The 19,902-nt window shown below is 48.1% G+C and overlaps 1 protein-coding gene across 1 annotated transcript; it reads left to right on the forward strand.

Annotated features, from left to right (window-relative positions):
• Positions 1 to 416: 416 nt before the first annotated feature.
• On the forward strand, positions 417 to 19,141 carry CSRP1 (cysteine and glycine rich protein 1). Its single transcript, XM_029572547.1, has 6 exons — positions 417 to 571; positions 10,282 to 10,394; positions 12,913 to 13,081; positions 13,955 to 14,084; positions 16,509 to 16,602; positions 17,826 to 19,141. Exons 2-6 carry the CDS (start codon positions 10,283 to 10,285, stop codon positions 17,900 to 17,902), a joined length of 582 nt encoding a protein of 193 aa, XP_029428407.1. The 5' UTR covers positions 417 to 571; position 10,282; the 3' UTR covers positions 17,903 to 19,141.
• Positions 19,142 to 19,902: the final 761 nt, after the last annotated feature.

Here is a 19,902-nt window from a genome sequence, read left to right on the forward strand (position 1 = left end):
GGGCATCAGGGCCCCTCCCGCCCCATCTCCTTGGCTTCGTTGGATGTCAGAGGTCTGATTTCTTACAGCTTTGCTCAATTGGCCACATTACGGACCCACTTTGAGTCTGGAACCTGTAATCTAATCTTCAGTCATGGATTTACTGATATTAACCCAAGAACCCTTTGAATTGCGTCCAAGCGCCAGGGAGCGTGTGACTGTACAGCGCTGGGTACACCATGGCAACATGTTTAATAGTAGTAACAGGCAGGGGCTCCCTCTGCAGAGCCTTCGCGTTTTACGGCTGGGGTTAAACATCTGTAATTGGGAAATGTGACATCAGCCTCTGCTAACCGCTGCTTGTGTGCTGCGTGCAAAATGCTCGCTGGCCTTTCTGGGGTGGGTTGGGTTTTTGGGTTTTTTTTTCGCCTCCTTTCAATCACAATAGTGGTTTCAGTGCAGGATCCGCCTCCTCCCCAGGAGCTCAAAAACAATCCACCCAAGAGCCAGCCTTGAGAAATCTGGGCGAGGAACGCCGACGGCAGCCCGGTCCAGCCAAGGAGTCAGGGGCCACCCCGCAGCAGCCGAGCAGGTAAGGGAGGCCCCACCCGGGGCAGGAAGGTACCTGCCAGAAAGGGAGGGGAGGCGGCGGGCGGATGGTTCAGGTCAGCCCATGGGTCCAGTCCGGGTTATGCCCCAGGGAGAGCGGCGGCTCTGGAATCCGGCCGTGCAGCGGGGTAAAACCGGGACTGGATCCACCTGCTCGGCCGGCCTGGGGGACGAGGCGTAGGAAGAAACTTCTCAAACTGCTCGGGGATGTGAAATCACCGCACAGGAGGGTGCACGAGCACCCAGGGGATGAGGTGAGCACCCAAGAGCTGCTGCAGGGGGGACCCTCCCGGGCAGGAAGGGCGAGCCCCGCATGGCAGAGTTTTGAGTCTCTTTCTCTCTCTCACTGCTTGGGTGGAGCAGGGCCGGGGGGAGGGGAGAACAGCCTGACACAATTCAGTAGCTTTAGTAGTCTTTTCAAACTTCTGTCCCCATTGACTTCTGGGATCTGTAGTCCCACGGGAAACAGCTCTGCCCTGTAGGAATCGGCGGAGAGGAGAAATTGAAAACTTATTCCGAGGAGGGGTGGGGAGGACAATGAGGCTCCAGTGCCTCTTCCTACAGTACTGGGAAGGGCAGGGGGTGTGCTCTCAGGTGCAAGTTTTTTTTTTAACTGTCCTACAGGAATGAACAGGCAGCCTCACCTCCAAGGGACAAGGCCCTGAGCTAGCAAGGGCAATGCGGGTAAAGCTACAGATGGAGGAAACAGAGTGCCCCCCCCCCCCCCTCTAAAGAAGGCAGGTGTGGTTCCGGGGAAGGGCTTAGGTGGTTAGGAACCGCTGGGTTCAAAGCCAGTCTCTTGTCACTGACCCTGCCTGGAAGTTTGGGCTGACTCCTTACGTCTGTGCCCCAATTCTATTTCCCTAGCTCTCCCCATTAGGGGCTGGCTAGCAGTGGCTGAATGCTGGCCTGCAGCTTATGCACTTCTGAGGGGCTGTAGAAGGAGGACACTTCCTGCAGCAAAATGTTTTGCAGTAGGGCATGGAATAGTGCAGTTGCTATGCAAGTCCATTTGAATGCATGAAAACATAAGTCAACAATGAAGCTGGTGTCTTCTGGATTTTCAGAAGGTGTTTGACACAGTCCCTCGTGAGAGGCTTCTTATAAAACTAAAAAGTCATGGGATAGGTGGTGATGATCTTTTGTGGATTGCAAATTGGTTAAAAGACAGGAAACAGGGAGTAGGATTAAATGGTCAAGTTTTCACAGTAGAGTGCCTCAGGAATCTGTATTTTGGTGCTTTCTAATATATGTAAAAATGATCTGGAAAAGGGTGCAACAAGGGAGATGATCAAATTTGGGAATGACACAAAATTTGCAGAGTAGTTAAATCACAAGCGGATTGTGATAAATTGCAGGAGGACCTTGTGAGACTGGAAGATTGGGCTTCCAAATGGCAGATTAAATTTAACGTAGACAAGTGCAAAGTGATGCATATAGGGAAAAATAACCCATGGTGTAGTTACACAATGTTAGGTTCTATCTTAGGAGTTGCCACCCAGGAAAGAGATCGAGGCAACGTAGTTTATATTTTTGAAATTGTCAACTCAGTCTACTGCAGTGCTCAAAAAAAGCAAACAGAATATTAGGAAGGGAATGGCAAATTAAAACAGAGGATGTCATAATGTCTCTGCATCACTTCATGGTGAAACCACACCTTGAATATCTTGTGCAGTTCTGGTTGCCACATCTCAAAAAAAGAGAGAGTTGCATTAGAGAAGGTACAGAGAAGGGCAATCAAAATGATAAAGGGCATGAAACAACCTCCCTATGAAGAAAGGCTAAAGAGGTTAAGGCTGCTCAGCTTGCAGAAGAGATAGCTGAGGGAGGATATGATAAAGATCTACAAAATCATGAAAGGAACTAGTAATGTGAATCTGTTATTTACTCTTTAGGATAACACAAGGATTAGGGGGCACTCTATGAAGTTAGCAAATAGCACATTTAAAACAAATCAGAAAATTCTTTTTCACAGAATGCACAATTAAGCTCTGGAATTCATTGCCAGAGGATGTGATTAAGGCATTTAGTATAACTGGGTTTAAAAAAAGGTTTGGATAAGTTCCTGGAGGAGAAGTCATTAACTGTTTAATCAATAGGGAATAGTGTTCTTGTTCCCACCATGGGATCTATTTAATGTTGGAGTACTTGTGACTTGGATTGGTCACTATTGGAAACAGGATACTAGGCTTGATAGACCCTTGGTCTGACCCAGGATAGCATGACTTATGTTATGCGTTTTGTACACATAACATAAGATATAGGGCAATGCCTTTTTATTGGACTAAATACATGCCTTGATTTTAGTTTTCAGGTTAACTTCCTTCACATGGGGAAGGAAAGGGCACAGTGCTGTGGGATGAGTCTGTTATTATAGGGTGGGAAGGGGGCAGAGCACTGTGCCTCATCCTTCGGCATCGTGTATTGTTTTTTGGGTTTTTTTAAACATCTCTACAAATTGCTTTCTGTCCTTTTGTAAAGAATGCCAGACTGTAAATTATGGTGGGATAGATGCTTGTGGGGTGGTCAGATAATGAGCCTTTATCCTGATCTCTCTCAACACAGTCAACATCCATGCATAAACAATGTATCCCGGTTGGTAAGGCCATTTAATTATCCACTCAGCTATTCCCTCCCCTCCTTGGCAACATTTTGCAAAGCTGTAAAGTGACTGCCAGAAGTTTTCCATTGCCTGCAGGGCTTCCTGTGTGCTGGAAAGGAAGGAGCTCTGGGCCTTGGTAATGAGAAAGGGGAGGTTGACCTCCAGAGCTTGGCCTGATTTAGCTAAGAGGCGGCCAACCTGTGTCCCCTCCAGCACTGAGAGGCAGGCTCAGAGGAGGCACCATGCTTGGGATAGTCTCGGGTGAGATTGCCCACACTGGCATCCCATGGGTGCCTGTAAGAGCGTTTGAGGTCGCTGGTGGCTTTACAGCCACTGTGGACTAATCGGATCCTGTAACTCGCATGGCTGCTCCCCTAAGTGCATTGTAAAAGGAATCTTTAAATAAAATTTTAAAAAGCCATCTATATCACCACCCTATTCCAGCCTCATTTTCTCAGAGGGTATGCATTCCATTTAAAGGATTGTGGCTGGGCCCATAAAATACACTTTTGGTAGCCTCCATGCATGCCTTAATGTGCCATTTGAGTAACAGCCTCACCTGTGGCTTCTTGATAGGTACCAGAGAGAGCCTGGAATGCATTCATTCTGTACCAACCACCACTTTGTGAAAGCTTCCACTCATGGATTAGAGACTGGTGGCTTCAGTATTTTGTGAGCTGAGTTTTTCTCTACAGTATTGTTAAAACAGTAGCATGCTGCAGTATGGTTTGGTTTTTTGTTGCTTTTTTTTAAAGCACAGACACAGCATAGGTTACATGAAAGCTTTGACTTACAGTGTGTGAGAGGCTGCAGTTAGTAGTTACCCTATGTTATATCAGGCTGCCAAACGTGGCCCTGCTCCAATCAAAAGATAACAGCAGGAAAACTCGCTGCTGACAGATATCGGGAATGGGGGTCACCGAGGCGGGCGGTCCTGCTGCTATCTGCAGCATAGCATAGAAAGAACAGGTGATGGCGAAATACACCTTAAGAAGAAACCTGAGGTGGTCAACTCCGCTTGTCAAAAGTCACAAATACAAGTCTGGTTTTCAGGATATCCACAAGAAATATGTAGGAGAGAGATCTGCATTCACTGCCTCCATTGTAGTCAAATATAGCTCATGCAGATTCATGACCAACCAGCCTGTTTGCGGCTCTTGAGATCCTACGTTGGCCGCCCCTGGACTATACAGAACAAAAATACAACCATATAGGCCCAGAAAAGGATAAAAATTAACTTTTGTAGCCCCTCCTCATTTTATAATGAGGCAAGTGTAGGTGTTCCTGTCCATGAGGGTCCTCAAAGTGAAGGGAAGACACTCAGGATTAACCCCGGCAGATATAAAAAAAAAATAAACCAGCATGCTGGATTGCTGCTCCCAAAAGAAATTCTCTTTTCACTTGAGGTATTCTGTAGATAAAATCTTATTTACGACTGAATAAGTGAGTTGCTGGACCCGAGGCAGCATGGACTCGCCAGGGGTAGGTCCTGTCAGACAAATCTGATTGGGTGACTAGAGAATTGGATCAGGGAAGAGCGCTCGATGTGATTTACCTGGATTTTACTAAAGCTTTTGATACGGTCCCGCATAGGAGACTCGTGAACAAAATGAGAAGCTTGGGAGTGGGTGCCAAGGTAGCAGCGTGGATTGCAAACTGGTTGACTGATAGGAGGCAGCTTGCGATGGTAAATGGAACCCTCTCTGAAGTAAGAATGGTGATAAGTGGAGTGCCACAGGGGTCAGTGTCGGGACAGATTATGTTCAATATCTTTGTGACCGATTATTGCGGAAGGATGGAAGGTAAAGTTTGTCTATTGTCAGATACTAAGATCTGCAACAGAGTGGACATGTCTGAAGGAGTAGAGAAAATAAAGTGATTTAAGAAAGCTTGAAGAGTGGTCTAAGATTTGGCAGCTGGGATTCAGTGCCAAGAAGTGCAGAGTCCTGCATCTGGGATGCGGAAATCCAAAAGAGCTGTATGTGATGGGTGGTGAAAGACCGATGTGCACAGAGTGGGAGAGGGACCTTGGGGTGATGGTGTCTAGCGATCTGAAGCAATGTGATGAGGCAATAGCTAAAGCCAGAAGAATGCTGGGCTGCATAGAGGAATAACCAGTAAGAAAAAAAAGAGGTGATAATGCCCTTGTATAGGTCCTTGGTGAGGCCTCACCTGAAGTACTGCGTTCAGTACTGGTGCCCATATCTCAAAAGGGCCAGAGACAGGATGGAGGTAGTCCAAAGAAGAGCAACCAAAATGGTAAGGGGTCAGCATTGGAAGGCTTATGGGGAGAGGCTGAAGGATCTGAATATGTAAACCCTGGAAGAAAGGATACAGACCTTCAGATACCTGAAAGGTTTTAATGATGCACAAATGTCAAACCTTTTCTGTTGAAAAGAAATCTGTAGAACTAGGGGTCATGAAATGAAACTCCAGGGAGGACGACTTAGAACCAACATTAGGAAATATTTCTTCACAGAGAGGATGGTGAATGCCTGGAACGCCCTTCCAGAGGAGGTGGTGAAGGAATTCAAAGGGGCGTGGGATAAATACTGTGGATCCCTAAAATGTTAGAGGATGGAACTAAAGAAAAGAGTGTATGGGGGTAACTGGGGGTAACTTGCTGGTGTGGCAGTTACTACTACCCTTAACAAATACCAGTATCAAGGCTTAACTCCATCATTGCTCTCTGCTTCTATGGCAGTAGGAAAAGGGGAACTGGATTCAGACACCATCCAATGAGGACCCCGACCTTTATGGTTTGGGGAACAAATAAACATGGGGGTAACTTGCTGATGCGGTGCTTACTGCCCTTGATCACTAAGCCTGATATTTTTGATGCAGCTCCAGCTCTGCTTCTACGGCAAGAGTTAAGGGAAATTGGATTCAAACAGCCTCCAAGGGCCCTGTCTTTTCCGGTCTGGGAAACTGATAAGCATGGGGGTGACCTGCACAGCGCAGCAGATACTGGCATAAGCTTGCTGGGCAGACTGGGTGGACCATTTGGTCCTTTTCTGCCGTCCTTTCTCTGGTTCTAGGTAGATGCAGTTTGAGTTGAGTCTTTCCTTTCCTATAGCATAATCTGCACTGACCTCCAACCAAACCTGTTGCCCCTAGAAGAGTGCTAGCTTCCACTCGCCTCTGAAATACTCAGGGACGTTTTCTTCCTTCCCAAGCACGCCTGCCTGTGAGCTACTCAGTATCCCAAAGGAAGTGTACTTCTAGGTCCTGAACTGGCCTGGCCGAGGACTGCAAGTTCCGTACTTGGCAGGCTCTGAGTTCCTCCAGTAGGCTGAAGTGTCTTTCTTTTCCTTCATACTCCAGGGAGAATGTCACTCTTTCCTTCCTCATCCAAAGGAGGTTTCTAATTTGCTTCTGACTGGCACGTTCCCTATAAGGGGGGTCTGCGCGCCTCTACTAGAAGTGATCTTTCATTGCACTCGCAAAGGGGATGTGCAAGATTGGACCAGTCTTTATTGCAGACAAAGTTGTCACCCTTTAATACAATCCCTTCCCTGTTTAGTAAGGGACAGGCTTCCTGAACTCTGAAATTATCCTTTAATTGGGACTTGGCACACATCAACAGGACTTTTGTTTCCTCCCCAGCTATGTTCCGAGGTCCCACCCAGAACCCATTGTGTGTGTCGCCTCGGTGAGCAGTGACTGGGTCTTCCTTCACCCCCCCCCCCCCCCCATGAAGCTGTGAACCCTAGCTCTGCAGGATCCTCAGCCCTGGCTGGCCCAGAGAGAATTTAGCTCGGGCCTTCCTTGTGGCAGCAGAGCGCTGCCGCTGGACCACCAAGCTCCTCCAGGCTATTGAACCCTTTTCTCTTCTGGATGCCATGTGACTGACTGGATTGTCTTCCAAGCTCGCTGCTGCGGCCAGACCTGAACGCGCTCTTTGCAAGTTTGCGGAGAAACTGACATCTCGTTTAATGGGTTACGGCACCAGTCGCCTCGAGCGACTCCTGTTCTGTGGGGTGCTGTTGAGTAGCCCCACGTGGCTCCAGTAACCACGTGATGGGCTATAACTTCTGCAGGATGCTGCCCCAAATCATGGGATTTGCAGTCACATCCAAAGAAGGGGATGCTGTTAACCAGCTCGGTTTTTTTTTTTTTTTTTTTTTTCCAATGAACCCTTTCAGAAGAAACGGGGTGGAGAACGAAAACATGTTTCACTTTCTCGCATCCCAGAAGACTGCCAGCAACTTGGGTTCCCTTTGCGGACTAAGGATGAGAAGTGAAATCCTCTTCCATAGGGTGAGCTTAGAAAGAGACAGGCTAATCCAGTCTCGTGTCTACCCTACCGGTAGTTCTGATTTTCCTACGTACAGGACGGGGTCAGCCTTACCGTGGATAACCTGAGCCTTCAGAGTATCTTATGCAGTACGGTAGTTGCCTCTACTGTGGTAACAGTCTTCCTTCTTGCCCTTGGACTTCAGCGATGACATCTCAATGGCCACATTCCTTGCAGTTCCTTTATCAAGGAATTTATTTTCAGCAAAAAACACCCATAACTTTGGTGGACCCTCCTAAGATATATTGACTCATTTTTGATCATGCAATGGGAAACCTAGACTGAGAATGAAAGGGAAGGTTCCTTACAGCTATGCAGCTGTAAATATTGACTGTGGGAGGAGGACATAGAGGTTGGGGACAGTGAATTCTTGAAGGTGTCAGTCTGTCAGTTTAATGAGTATCAGTACAAACCATAGTATAATGTTGACCCACTACAAACACAAATAATGCTCCTTGACTGGTGAATTGTATTAGCCTGGTTAAGGCTTACAGATGTGTAAGGTACCTGGTACAGCTGGTTATTTCTTGCTGAACTTAGCAATTGACATTTGAACTGGGGACACCGATGCCAATGGCCGCCTCTAACATTTTGCTTCGCAGAAGTTAATTCTGATGAACCCTACATTTGCCTTTAAGTCCTACCATGCCAAGATTGAGGCACCGTGGGATCATGATCATCCACCACTCTGTGTTAGCCCCCCTCTTCCAATTCAGGTCTCTGAATAAAAATCCAAACGTATGAGGCAGCGCCTCTGCTAGAAATGCCAGGTCAAGAGTGGCACAAACCCCAAACCCCACGGGGATGTTGAGCCCCTGGAGCGTTTCCCTGGGGTCTGTAGGCATTGCCCAACAGTGATGCCTGGAACCTCCCCTCTCTCAGAATCCAATGCACTGAGGGCTGAGGTGCCGGTCTGCAAAGCCCAAATAGGCTTTTTGGGAAGGCACAGTGGTCACCTTTTTTTAACCCATACTAGCTTCCGCATCCAGGGTCTACGTAAAGCTGAACTGTGGTATCTTTTTTTTCTGTCCCTGAAGGATTTATTAAACAGTAAGGCATGAGGTAGCTGCTGTCAGTCAGCTGAGGGCATCATGAGAAAATGCAGCTCTGCAGCCGCCTGCTCCTTTGTAGGAAATGCCGGCCCCTCCCAAGCCTGCCTTCCAACCTGCAGGGGACTAGCAGTGTCCTTTTAAGGCAACAGGCTGCTACAGATTGGCATGAGTTAGCAAAGAGGGAGTGGCCTGGAAAGGAGACAGAGAGGAAAACAGGCAAAATTAAAAATCCAAGGAAAGGCCAGCTGGGAGCAGAGCGCAGTCCTTATAGAGCCACAGCGGAGGGCGGCCAGCATTTCACCAGCAGGGAAGCGCCAGGGCTGCCTCCGGTCTTTTATGGACATATTTGTGCTCGTTCCTTCCACCTGATCACAGGCCACAGACAGATGTGATGGGAAGAGATATTTCAGCAGCACACACGGAGATCAGCACTGAAACCTAATTCACCTTGATCCTATCCGGCAGCATAGCCTACAGTAATGAGATCCACCACCATCTTTGCCAATGCACCTCGATCCTGCCCTGCAGCACCCCTAACTATTCTAGTACTAAGACTACCCTGCACACAGCTCTAATAAAAAGTGCATATAAACTAACACGCTGCACATATATGATGGAGATTTTGATAAGCTTGTGTTAGGGTAATTGGCTCAATATCCGAATAGGTAAGGAACCCTTAGCTGTATCTGTACATGGCACACTGGTTGGGGAAATGGTGGAATATTTCAAAACAGCCCACCCTTTGCTCCCTCAAGAACCAAGAATACAAGGAAGTACAAACAGGTCATGGGGTGGCCTGAGTGGCACCAGCAGGCTACAGCTCCCCAGAACCCAGTCAGGTGGTGGCCGGGCACTGTCCAGCTGCCCGGATGCTTGGGTAGCGGCCTCCCTACTCTTTGGATGCTGGGTAGATTACCCGTCTTGGTGGTAAGAGCAGGGACAAGCAAGCTGGCGGTTAGGTTTAGTATGGGAATTCATCTAAGCAGGACAGATGGAAAAGGAGTGATGTCCCAGAGCACTCACATTTCTGCAGGTGGGACATGTCTACTGCTGCTGCCTGAGTGGGCCAATTGGTCTCTTATCTGCTGCTATCTACTATGCACGCACATCCTGAAATGGACCCAGGTTTCAGTTGAAATGCACATTTCACCATGCAGTCATCATAGCCCTGTAACTTCACATTTAGGCATGTTGAGGATGCCATGGACCATGAACTAATATATGGGAGTGAGTTAAAGTGGATACGTTAACCAATCATGACAGACTCTTCAAACGGAGCTTAATCTTGTGGGTAATGAAGGACTTTTTGGTTTTTTTGGGTTTTTTTTTTATTCTTCGAATAATCTGGTTAAGTATAAATCTTTGAGATTTCTGTGTTTCTGTCTATGCACGTCTTCTTAGAAGCCCTGGGAAAAAAAAAACGAGAAAAGTGCCCCAGAGTACAGCGAGCGAGACCCCGTGCAGCCTTCAGCGCCGCGCCGTCTCTCTGGTGATATCGCGGCAGGGCTGATTGTCCTATCGTCGCATCCTTCGCTTGTGTGTGAAGGCAGTGCCTCTCCTGCTGAAGGCCCCTGATGGGCGTTGTTAGCCAGGGCCACGCTTCGCTCTCGCATCGCTCTTTTTCTGTTTGCTTTTTTTTTTCCCCTTTCTTCCATTCCCTGTTTTGCTTCCTTCTCCTGATGCGCTTGCTTTTTTTTTTTTTTCTGCTCTGACACTCTCCCTTTTTTTTTTTAAATCCCCAGGATGCCGAACTGGGGCGGAGGTAAGAAGTGCGGCGTTTGCCAGAAGACGGTCTACTTTGCCGAGGAGGTGCAGTGTGAGGGGAACAGCTTCCACAAGTCCTGCTTCCTGTGCCGTGAGTATCCCGGGCTTGGCCGCCCAGAGCCGTGGCAACAGCCGGCCCTGGGCAGGCCGGCACGTTCCCAAAGGCAGTAGCTCTTCCAACAGTGTGACGATGGTTATCTCGCGCCAGACTGAGCCCCAGATCCCGTCATTAAACCTCGACGCTGGGGGTCTCCAGCGGAAATTCTGCATTAATGGGAATAGCAGGAAATTCCCTGAAGTTCTCACTCGGCTTCAAATGTAGCAGTTTTATTGGATTCTTCCCTTTTCTCCAGGAGATCAGATCTCCCAGAATGTGCACCCTTGCTTTTTAGTCATCACATCTAAGCCATAAATCACGTAAGTCGTACATAGAGAAGGCAAATTTGACTATTTTAATTCCTGCTTCAGCAACCTCCAGGCCTGCCTAATTTGCCATTTAAAACGCCTGCAATCACTGCAGGACACGGCAGCGAAACCACTCGTTGGACCATGCAACACCCACTTTAAGACTGCGTGCCTGCCACGGCTTGCTTCATTTGTTTAATTTTTAAATGTCAGTGACGGTGGTGGGGGGGGGGGGGGAGCTTCAATATTTAGTTGACTCCCCCCCTCTTTTTAGGGACATGAACCTAGCGGCCCTGTTGGTAGCTCCGCCGGTTTCAGAGGCTTGCTTGCTTGCAGAGCACTCGGCAGACAGCTTTTAGCTGTTTATGCTCCAAAAAAATGTGGAATTCATCTCAGCTTAGTTCTTCATGAATTTCTAATGATCTTCAATTTACCAAAAAAATTGAAGCTGTGGCTATTTCATGTTTTAGCTGGGGCTGCTCTAATTCTGCGGTGATCCCTGCTTCGTTTGTTCCTGATAGGAAGCCTTCGTTACTTACGAGCAGAGCCCTGGGGCAGAGTAAATCGGTAGTGAAATTCACTGCTACAGCTGGTGAGCGCCCGGTTCTGGATGCATCGTACACTCTCACACTAAGAGCGGCCAACTTGGTAAAAAAAAAAATAATAATAATTTTAAAATGGCCAACGCCCCTCCAACTCCTTCATCTACCCTTAATTCCTCCTTCCTCCCCCCCCCCCCCCCACTTTCATGTCAGGGGGGGTGGCAGTGCCACCCTGGGGGAGGGGGTGGGAGGAGGATGGCTGTGAATATGGGCACCTGCCCTGGGCCCCACATTTATGGGGGAGGGGGGGGCCCTGTACCATCATAGTAGCCCCACCCCCAACCAAACCCTCTTTCCGAAGGAATTGGGGTCCGCAGCTTGTGCACGCCGGTTTACTTATGTTCTGTACAGGGGGATAAAAAAAAAAAAATCTCGCCGGGCAGCCCAATGGTATTCACTCAGACGTTTGAGCCCTCTGGGTTTCTGCAAACACCTGCCAGGAGGCATGGAGGAGCCTGCCTTACGGTGCTCGCAGAGTCGCAGTTTCTGGGCCGTGCCCTTCCCGGTGCACGGCCAGAACACGCCGGAGCGAGACGACGGACGTCCACTTGGTTTCATCCAGGCCGGAGCTGGGCATGTGCCGTGCATTAATCGGCCAGAAACCACTGACCATGGCCACCATGCGGGGGTCATTGCCGCCAGGCCTGGTAATGCTGCGGCGTCTGTAGTGACCGGTCACATCCATAGCATAAGCATTTGTCATATATCTTATTAGATATTAGAGTGAGTTTCTAAACCTGTATAAACAGTTTATGCTGTCGCTTTGTACTCCTGCCAGTCTTACAGAACTGGCCGCCCGCTTACTAGCACTTACGCACATGCAGATCTGCTGAACTTTGCTTTGCCAGAAGCATTTAACTTTTGTGGGTTTTTGTTTTGTTTTTTTTTCCTCTGCCTTCTTTTCAACCACAAAAATTCCAGCCATCTGATGTGGGAGTGTCTTGAATGTACAGACCAGGAAAGGAAAGAGCTACCCAAGAAGTTCTGAAGTCAGACTTGGCACTAGCAGCAGCCCCTTATTTGGGCTGGAGAGTGCGGCTGGTGGGGAGGAGCATTGCCCCAGGCGGCCTGCTGTTGGGTGCTGCCTCGTTCAGGCTCAGCTTGCAGAGAAGGGCAACAAGAAATGCGTTCTAACAAATGACAGGGCAAACAGTAGCCATTTGGGCTAGCTGTCGTCCAAAGTGCCGTTGCAGGGACCTAACTTGAGTTTGTCTATTTAGTTTTGCAGGGGTTTCGGTCTGGGTGCTGAGCACCTGACTGGATGCCAACCTTCCACCAAATGGGCACCAAGCCCTTGGTTCCATATCGATTTGCTGTCATGCGGGTTATTAGGAACTCTGGCGCCAGCTGGACTAAGACACTACTTCTTCTTTAAAGCCACGCGCTCGTGGTGATGAGGGAGGGAAGGAGACTGGAAAACGACAAGAAGTCATCCGGTCCATTGATCTGTATCTAGGACCTGGCTGACGGGACACGGAGTACGAGAGATGTCTCCTGGGAGGCATTAACCCATAAGAGAATAATATACTCCTCTGTTGCATCCTCTCCTGTCCTGTCTAAGGGTCATTAATATGGCTCTGGCCTTTTCTTTCCTCCTCCCAGTGGTCTGCAAAAAGAATCTGGACAGCACCACCGTGGCAGTGCACGGGGAAGAAATCTACTGCAAGTCCTGCTACGGAAAGAAGTACGGGCCGAAGGGCTATGGGTACGGGCAAGGAGCGGGGACCCTGAGCATGGACAAGGGAGAGAGCCTGGGCATCAGGACGGAAGAGTAAGTGACCCCTCTCTTATCATCTTTCTAAGTGCAGAAGGGCACTTGCCCCATAATAGGGGGGAAAACCCCTTTTAGTGCATCTTGGCCTAGAGAGAACAGCAGAATGCATAGGGCAAAGCCCTAGTCAAAGTCCTGTTGGGAAGGGTGGGCTGATGACTGCAAGTTAACAGGAGGTCAGGAAGCCCAGCGTTTAAATTAACAAGGCCATCAGGAATGGCCATAACTCAAGAGAGCATTCGTATCGCACCTCCATCTACTTAACACGTTTGTAAAGGCGAGAGCTGAAAATGGATCACAGTTATACCGGATCTGGGCTGGAGAGAGTTAAACAGTCCAAAAAAGTAATTTAGCAACGTATGGTGAGCAGAGGGATGGGGGGTATCTGGGGAGATTGAATGTTTTAATGGCCTTGGACTGAACAGGGACTCCAGGTAGCAACGGAGAATATTGCTTTTAGCAAAAGAAAACAAGGTCTGCACTGACCTGTGCGCTCTAGTGGCACTTACTAAAAAGCCACCAAACGAGAGCGTGCAGGAGCAGCGGGCCTTGACCCAGGGAAACCAGGGTTCAAATCCCACTGCCGCTCCTTGTGACCTTGGCCAAGTCACTTTACCCTCCATTGCCTCAGGTGCAAACTTAGATTGGAAGCCCCCTGGGGACAGGCAAATACTTCCAGTACCCGAACGTAATCCGCGCTGAAAAGCGAGTATAACTCAAAATAAAACCAAAATTAGGTCCAAAGAATGTCCAGTACAGAATCGACCCAGGGGGCACTGGCTTTGCGCAGCAGTGGGAAGCTGCCCTGGGTGGTATTGGTTCTGCCATGGCCCTGGTTATTAACGCGCTGCCCTGTAACTGCAACTCCCACAGAGCGCCAGGCCACCAGCCCACCAACAACCCCAACACCTCAAAGATGGCGCAGAAAGTGGGCGGAGCAGATTGCTGCCCTCGCTGTGGAAAGTCGGTCTACGCGGCGGAGAAAGTGATCGGGGCGGGAAAGGTAAGACCAGTCGCTCTGCTGGGGTGGGCTGGAGCAGCTACTGTCTGCTAGGCTAACCAAGCCTAGGCACTTGTGGCCAGGGTTAGCCGCTTGGCGATCGGCTTCCCACCACTGGAAGACCTATCCTGCGCACCCTCTGGTTTTCATTGAGATGTCAATCAGCCCTGCTGGCCGTCCTCTTCCTCCTATTGGCATTTCTCTTTTTTTGGTTTCTCCTGCACTCCTCCTTTTCTGCTGTCCTTGTCCTCATCTGCCTGCCTGTGTCTTCCTACTGTGCCCCTTCCCCCTCCTTCCATCTGCCTATATCTTATCCCTTCCTTCAGTTTCCTGTCATCTCTCACTTATTTCTCATCTTCTATAATCCCTCCTTGCTCATGCCCCTGGATTATCCATCTCCTTTCCCTTTCTTGGGTTCTCTGTCTCCTTCCCTCGGTGCTAACTCTGAAGAGCCGTGGGCCTCTTGATCAGAGCTGCAGTCTGTTGCTGGCACATTCATCTCCTACCAGAGCTGCCAAGTGGCCCATGCCCTGGCTTTTTGATGCCCACCTGCCAACGCATTCTGGTGCCAACCGTGCAGAGATTTCCTAAAGGAAGGAACAGGGTCTACAAATCCCCACAATGCCGGGGGACACAAGTCCAAAAATTAGAACCTGGCAAAATTGTCTCCTTCCAGAAACCGGGTCGCTCTGCAGCCCCTCCCCGTGCTTGCTGGGTGCCCAGTGTCTGCTGCTTCTTCTCTGCCCCTGCGTTATCCCTCACCACCCAAGCAGGAAAGTGCCTCCTCTACAGGAGTCGGTCCCATCATGGCCTCCTTGTGTCTTAGCTGCCAAATGCCTGGCTAGTGTAACTTTCCCTGGATATTCAGCAGGACTTAGGCACAAATTCCCTGGATATTCAGCAGGACTTAGGCACAAATATGCCGGCTGGTTTTCTGACCAGACTTGTGTGCTCACTGGGTAAAAGCTTTTTATGCATTCACTGCTTAGCCTTTGCAAACGTAACTCTGTTATGTGCCCAAAGGCTTTGTATATTGACCTGTCAGTGGTGACTGTGCAGTATTTTCCTACTAATCCAGAGAGTCCTGGTAATGGTGGAACTGGCTGGATAAGCGAGGCTCACGCTCTGCTTCGTTCAAATGGGAGTCTCTGGTACTGCTGCATTATTTTGTTTGGATGGTCTCTCAGTTGCTTCATGAAATCAATTCTAGGCCTTTATGTAGCTCAAATAAAGAGCTGTCATAGATTTCCCATTGAAGAATGGTGACTTTGCTCTACCCTTCTGGCTATAACCCACTGATGCAGTAAGAAATAAATGTCCTAATTGTACAAACAATGAAGCTTATATCCACCCTGCTCTGCAGTGACCTTTGTCCAATGTTGTGCATTTTCCACTGGTTCTGCAATTGCAAGCCATTCCCAAAAGGTCAGGGAGGCAGTAAAACCAGTGGAGAAATGTCATGGCTGACGGCAGCCAGTCTGCAGGGAGGTCTGTGGAAAGGTCAAGCTTTGAAGGGTGGGGGCCACAATGAACTGATGCAAGGAAGGCTTAGAATGAGTCTCCATGCTTCTTGTAATGGTGCAATGTCCATCCAGTCTCTCTGTCCTGCATTTCAGAATTTTAGTGACTCTAGACAGCTTCCACCCATCCCCATTCCCTTTTGGCCTTGTTCTACTGTCAACCAGCATAAAAAGAAGAGGTGCAGGAGTTACATTTAATTAGATTTATTCAGCTGTTCAGAGTCTGCATGTGTTGCTTACACAGACAGGGAGCACCCAGTGCTCTCCAGCGGATGCAAAGACAGGTAACTGTTGTATCGCACTAGACTACCAGCAAGTGACCGACATTGACCCATGTCCCAGGCTGCACCCAACACCCAATTCCAGTGGTTCTCAACCCCACCCTCAAGTGCCCTCCCCCACATAAATATACATGAAACAAATTTACATGCACTGCTTCCCACTGTATGCAAATTTCTCTCATGCATATTCATTGCAGATTTCTTGACAACCAGACTGGCTAGGGGAGCACACGAGGACCAGGTTGAGAACCACTGCTGAGTTTGTCAAGATTTTAAGTTGATAAGAACTTAATCCAGCCAGAAGCACATTGTTATGACCAATGAGATCCCATCAGTCTGCTTAAGCCCTGAACTGCCCAATCCAAAGGGCCTGTTTGGGGGACTTATGGACGTATGGCTGGCAATGGCACACTGGAGTGGTAATACAAGCCCATAGATGCAATGGGCATAAAAGCAGGACTGGCTTAGCCTGTCTCAAATGTCGTGGAACAAGGCGCAAATGCAAAGTTAAAGTCCTTGGTTGATCAGCAGCTTGAAGTCTGGGCCCCTTGTTCTTCTGTTCAGATTAAACAAGAGCTTGTGGTTCACTCATCCCTGTATCTCCTCTCCTCCCTCTCTCTCACCAGTCCTGGCACAAGTCTTGCTTCCGGTGCGCCAAGTGTGGCAAAGGCTTGGAGTCCACCACCCTGGCCGACAAAGATGGTGAAATCTACTGTAAAGGTCAGTACTGAGAGATCAACATGCAAGCAAAAGTATTTACAGCCCAGGAAGGCTTGTGGCGAAAGCACAAAGCTATGGGACTCGAAGACTTAGCTTCCCCAGTCCCATCTCAACCATTCCCTGTTTCATAACTCCTGGGCACTCCAAAATCAGACTAAGCTCTTTAGGGAAGGCACCTTGGACCTATTGTTTTTACATATGCACTAACTCTCCTCGCTGGCTAATAAGCCTCTCTTGATTTTATTGTTTAGAAATGGAAGGAGGAGTTGTGGTCTAGTGATCAGAGCAATGAATTTCCCCATTGGAGCTTTTTGGATTTGAGCTTCATCACCTTCTGTGTGACCTCGGAAAGGTCACTTTATGTCCTTTCCTGTCCCACTGTCTAGTCTTTCTAAGGACAGCAACATCCTTGGAAGCTGTATGACAGCTTAAGAGTAGAAACAGGTAGCCTGACTGTCCACCCCAGCGGTGGCTGCATGCTTGACTGATGTATTGGAGCCCTGGGTGAGATGACTGGTGCTGATCAGAAGTACTTGTATTTAGGGATGACATTTCCACCAAGGGTGTTTAAACATGTGATAGACCATCCCCTGTTTGTTTGAAGAATGGAATGTGCATTAATTCCATACCCTCTCTTTTGAATATTGGGGACCTTAAGGTCCATATTTTTATTTCTGGTGAGGAAGCATTCTGGGGTGCTTCTTGGTGTTAAACAGAAGAGCCAAAAAACCCCAGTCATGTCGGACTGGCTCCCCAGTACTTTGTCAGTCAGGTGCTTCACCCCTAAGAAGAGTGGCCTTTAAAAACAAACCATAGGTTGACTTATGTAAATTATGCATGTTTTTTCATTTTTGTAAATTGCCTATAGGATTATGCAGCATATAAAAGGTGTTAAAATTTAAAATAAAATAGAGCAGCCATTTCTATACCAGTATGCCCCAACCTGAGATAACTGGCGTCCAATACAATCTCTTGATCTGGGGAGTGTGGGATGACTGTGTCTGACAGTGAAATACCGGAGGTGGGGAAAGGATTATGGGAAACACTGGTAACAGGTTCTGTGTCAGTCAGAGTGCTAGAAAAAGAAATCACATCAAAACAGTGGCGAGTTGAAATTGGGGGGGGGGGGGGGGGGGGGGAAAAAACAGGCAGAAGTGTTCATCTCTGCCAGAAGCCCTGAACCGCTGCGGTTAACGCTCTCTTCTTCTTCTGCCCCTTTCCAGCGTGCTACGCCAAGAACTTTGGGCCGAAAGGGTTCGGTTTTGGCCAGGGAGCTGGTGCACTCGCCCATACCACGTAAGGAGAGAGGAGGACCTTCTGCCATCCCCCCCCAAACCATGGCCTTCACCAGCCGGACAGCGGCCTTCCAAAGCAAGGACTCCAATCTCTTTTTTTCCACGTTTCCCAAAATGTTTAGTAGTACTATAACGAAACGCATTTTTTGTATATGTTGCTCACGTCATCACCACGTTGACAAGCTACAACAATACACTGGCACCCCTCCAGCCTGTAGGACAGTCTGTGTTTATTTGAGAGTCCCTTAAAATGCTTCAGTATCTGAAGGGGGAGGCAGGAGGTGAGCAGGTTACCTTACTGCTTGCTAGGGGGTAGGAATGAGGGCCTTTAAATTTAATTTTCTTTTTTTCAACTGAGAAAACAAAATTCAGCCTTTTTCTGATTTGAGGCACCATCCCGTGACCTTTGCACTGGGACAGCTTTAGCAGTGACTGATGCCCTTGCTGCAGGCCGAGATTTCAGTGGAGACAGCTGTACAAAACAGAGGAGGGTTTAAGAGATCCCTGTTAATTTTAAAGGTGGCGCTGCCTGAATTTTGGTTGCAGGATGTTTAGTAAGTGAGATAATACACCCCTTCCTTTTTAAAAAGGGTTTTGACATGCTGCCTCTGGTCTTGTATCTCACCTTGCAGCAGGGGTGTGTGCTGTGTAGTGAGATCCTTGCACTGTGTGTTACTGCCTACTGAAATAACATGCTGCGCTTACCTTACAAGCTCATACCTAGAGTAAAAAACTGGGGAAGAGCTTACAGAGGGAGGACGGTAGCAGATAAGATTTGTGCAGGAGACATTTTTAACGCCTCTCTCTGAAAGTCAGGCTTGAGCGGTCCACAGGAGCCTGCCCTGCCCTGGCCATTGGCAAGGCTCTTTTAATCGGCATCTTAAAAATGTGATTGGCAAGCTTTTTACTCCATAAACCTGGCATGGAAGACGAGCCTCAGTCAATCAAGCCTTAAATGAGTTGTTAAGGTACTTCTAATAAAGTCCTTGAGGAGATCATCACTATATTGCAAGGCAGTAGAGGGTGATAGTGGCTGGGCATTTCTGGGACTCTTCAATGCAGACTGTATAGTGGCACCCGCGGTAGGTTTATGGCCCGTCACGCTTTCATATGCTCATGGGAAGCCTTTCTCTTACGGAGAGCAAGTCTTGTACATGACCTATTTTTATACACAACACATTCCTTCCTGATCATCTCACCCACCTTTCATTCTGAATAAAACTGATTGTGTAAGAATGAGACTATTAGGTTGCCCAGGTGTTTTGTGTCTTCTAAATAGCCCAGTGCTGAGTTTTCCAGGTGCAATCATGTTGGCAGAGATGCACATTCCTGAGGCTTTTTCCATCTTTTAATACTATACCTAACTCCAAGCCTCACCATAGTGAAGCAGATGCCTGAAGTGGCATTTGCTGATTTGAGAGCAGGACTTGAGTATTGGCTTGCTGGAGAGAGTTTGTGTTTAAAGCTTACAAAATAATGTTGAGGTTTGCACTATTACTGTGTATGCTAGGAAAGTAGTTTGTGAGTTTGAATTAAGCCTGTATGTGTGGGTGCTGGAAAAGTATTTGTGAGTTTGAATTAATCTTGTGTGCTTTGCTCTGAGAAGGTGTGAGAGTTGGTTTCTGGGCAAGTAATCAGTGGTGTTGGGTTCTCACTCACTATCTCTGTGCCAGTAACCTTTTGATTATATAGACTGTTACCCCAATAAGTGTCAAGTGGGGGTTTTATCACATTGTTAACCCTGCTTTGAGATTTGACTAATTTTAGTCCAATTGCAGGTCATTGACCAGCTAATATAAAACACACTTAAAGCAGATTTAAGTATAGGTACTTTTTAAATAACTTTTGCTTCTTAATGATGTTTAGTTGTTTGAGATCCAGAATAAAGATGGGAGCTATGCTGTATTTTGCACAGGGTGCTCACATACAACCTCATCCCAACAGGTAGATAATCATACACGTGGCACCCAGTGAAAAAAAAGCTCCTGACTGGCAAAGAACAAAT

The sequence above is a fragment of the Rhinatrema bivittatum genome, chromosome 12, assembly GCF_901001135.1.
Source record: "Rhinatrema bivittatum chromosome 12, aRhiBiv1.1, whole genome shotgun sequence".
In the NCBI taxonomy this organism is placed as follows: Eukaryota; Metazoa; Chordata; class Amphibia; order Gymnophiona; family Rhinatrematidae; genus Rhinatrema; species Rhinatrema bivittatum.

Excerpts from the sequence above, each read along its gene's own strand:
- CSRP1 (XM_029572547.1), top strand. The coding sequence starts at position 10,283 with ATGCCGAACTGGGGCGGAGGTAAGAAGTGCGGCGTTTGCCAGAAGACG. Across the intron at positions 10,395-12,912 it reads CAAGTCCTGCTTCCTGTGCC|TGGTCTGCAAAAAGAATCTG; the intron begins GTGAGTATCCCG and ends TCCTCCTCCCAG. Across the intron at positions 13,082-13,954 it reads CTGGGCATCAGGACGGAAGA|AGCGCCAGGCCACCAGCCCA; the intron begins GTAAGTGACCCC and ends CAACTCCCACAG.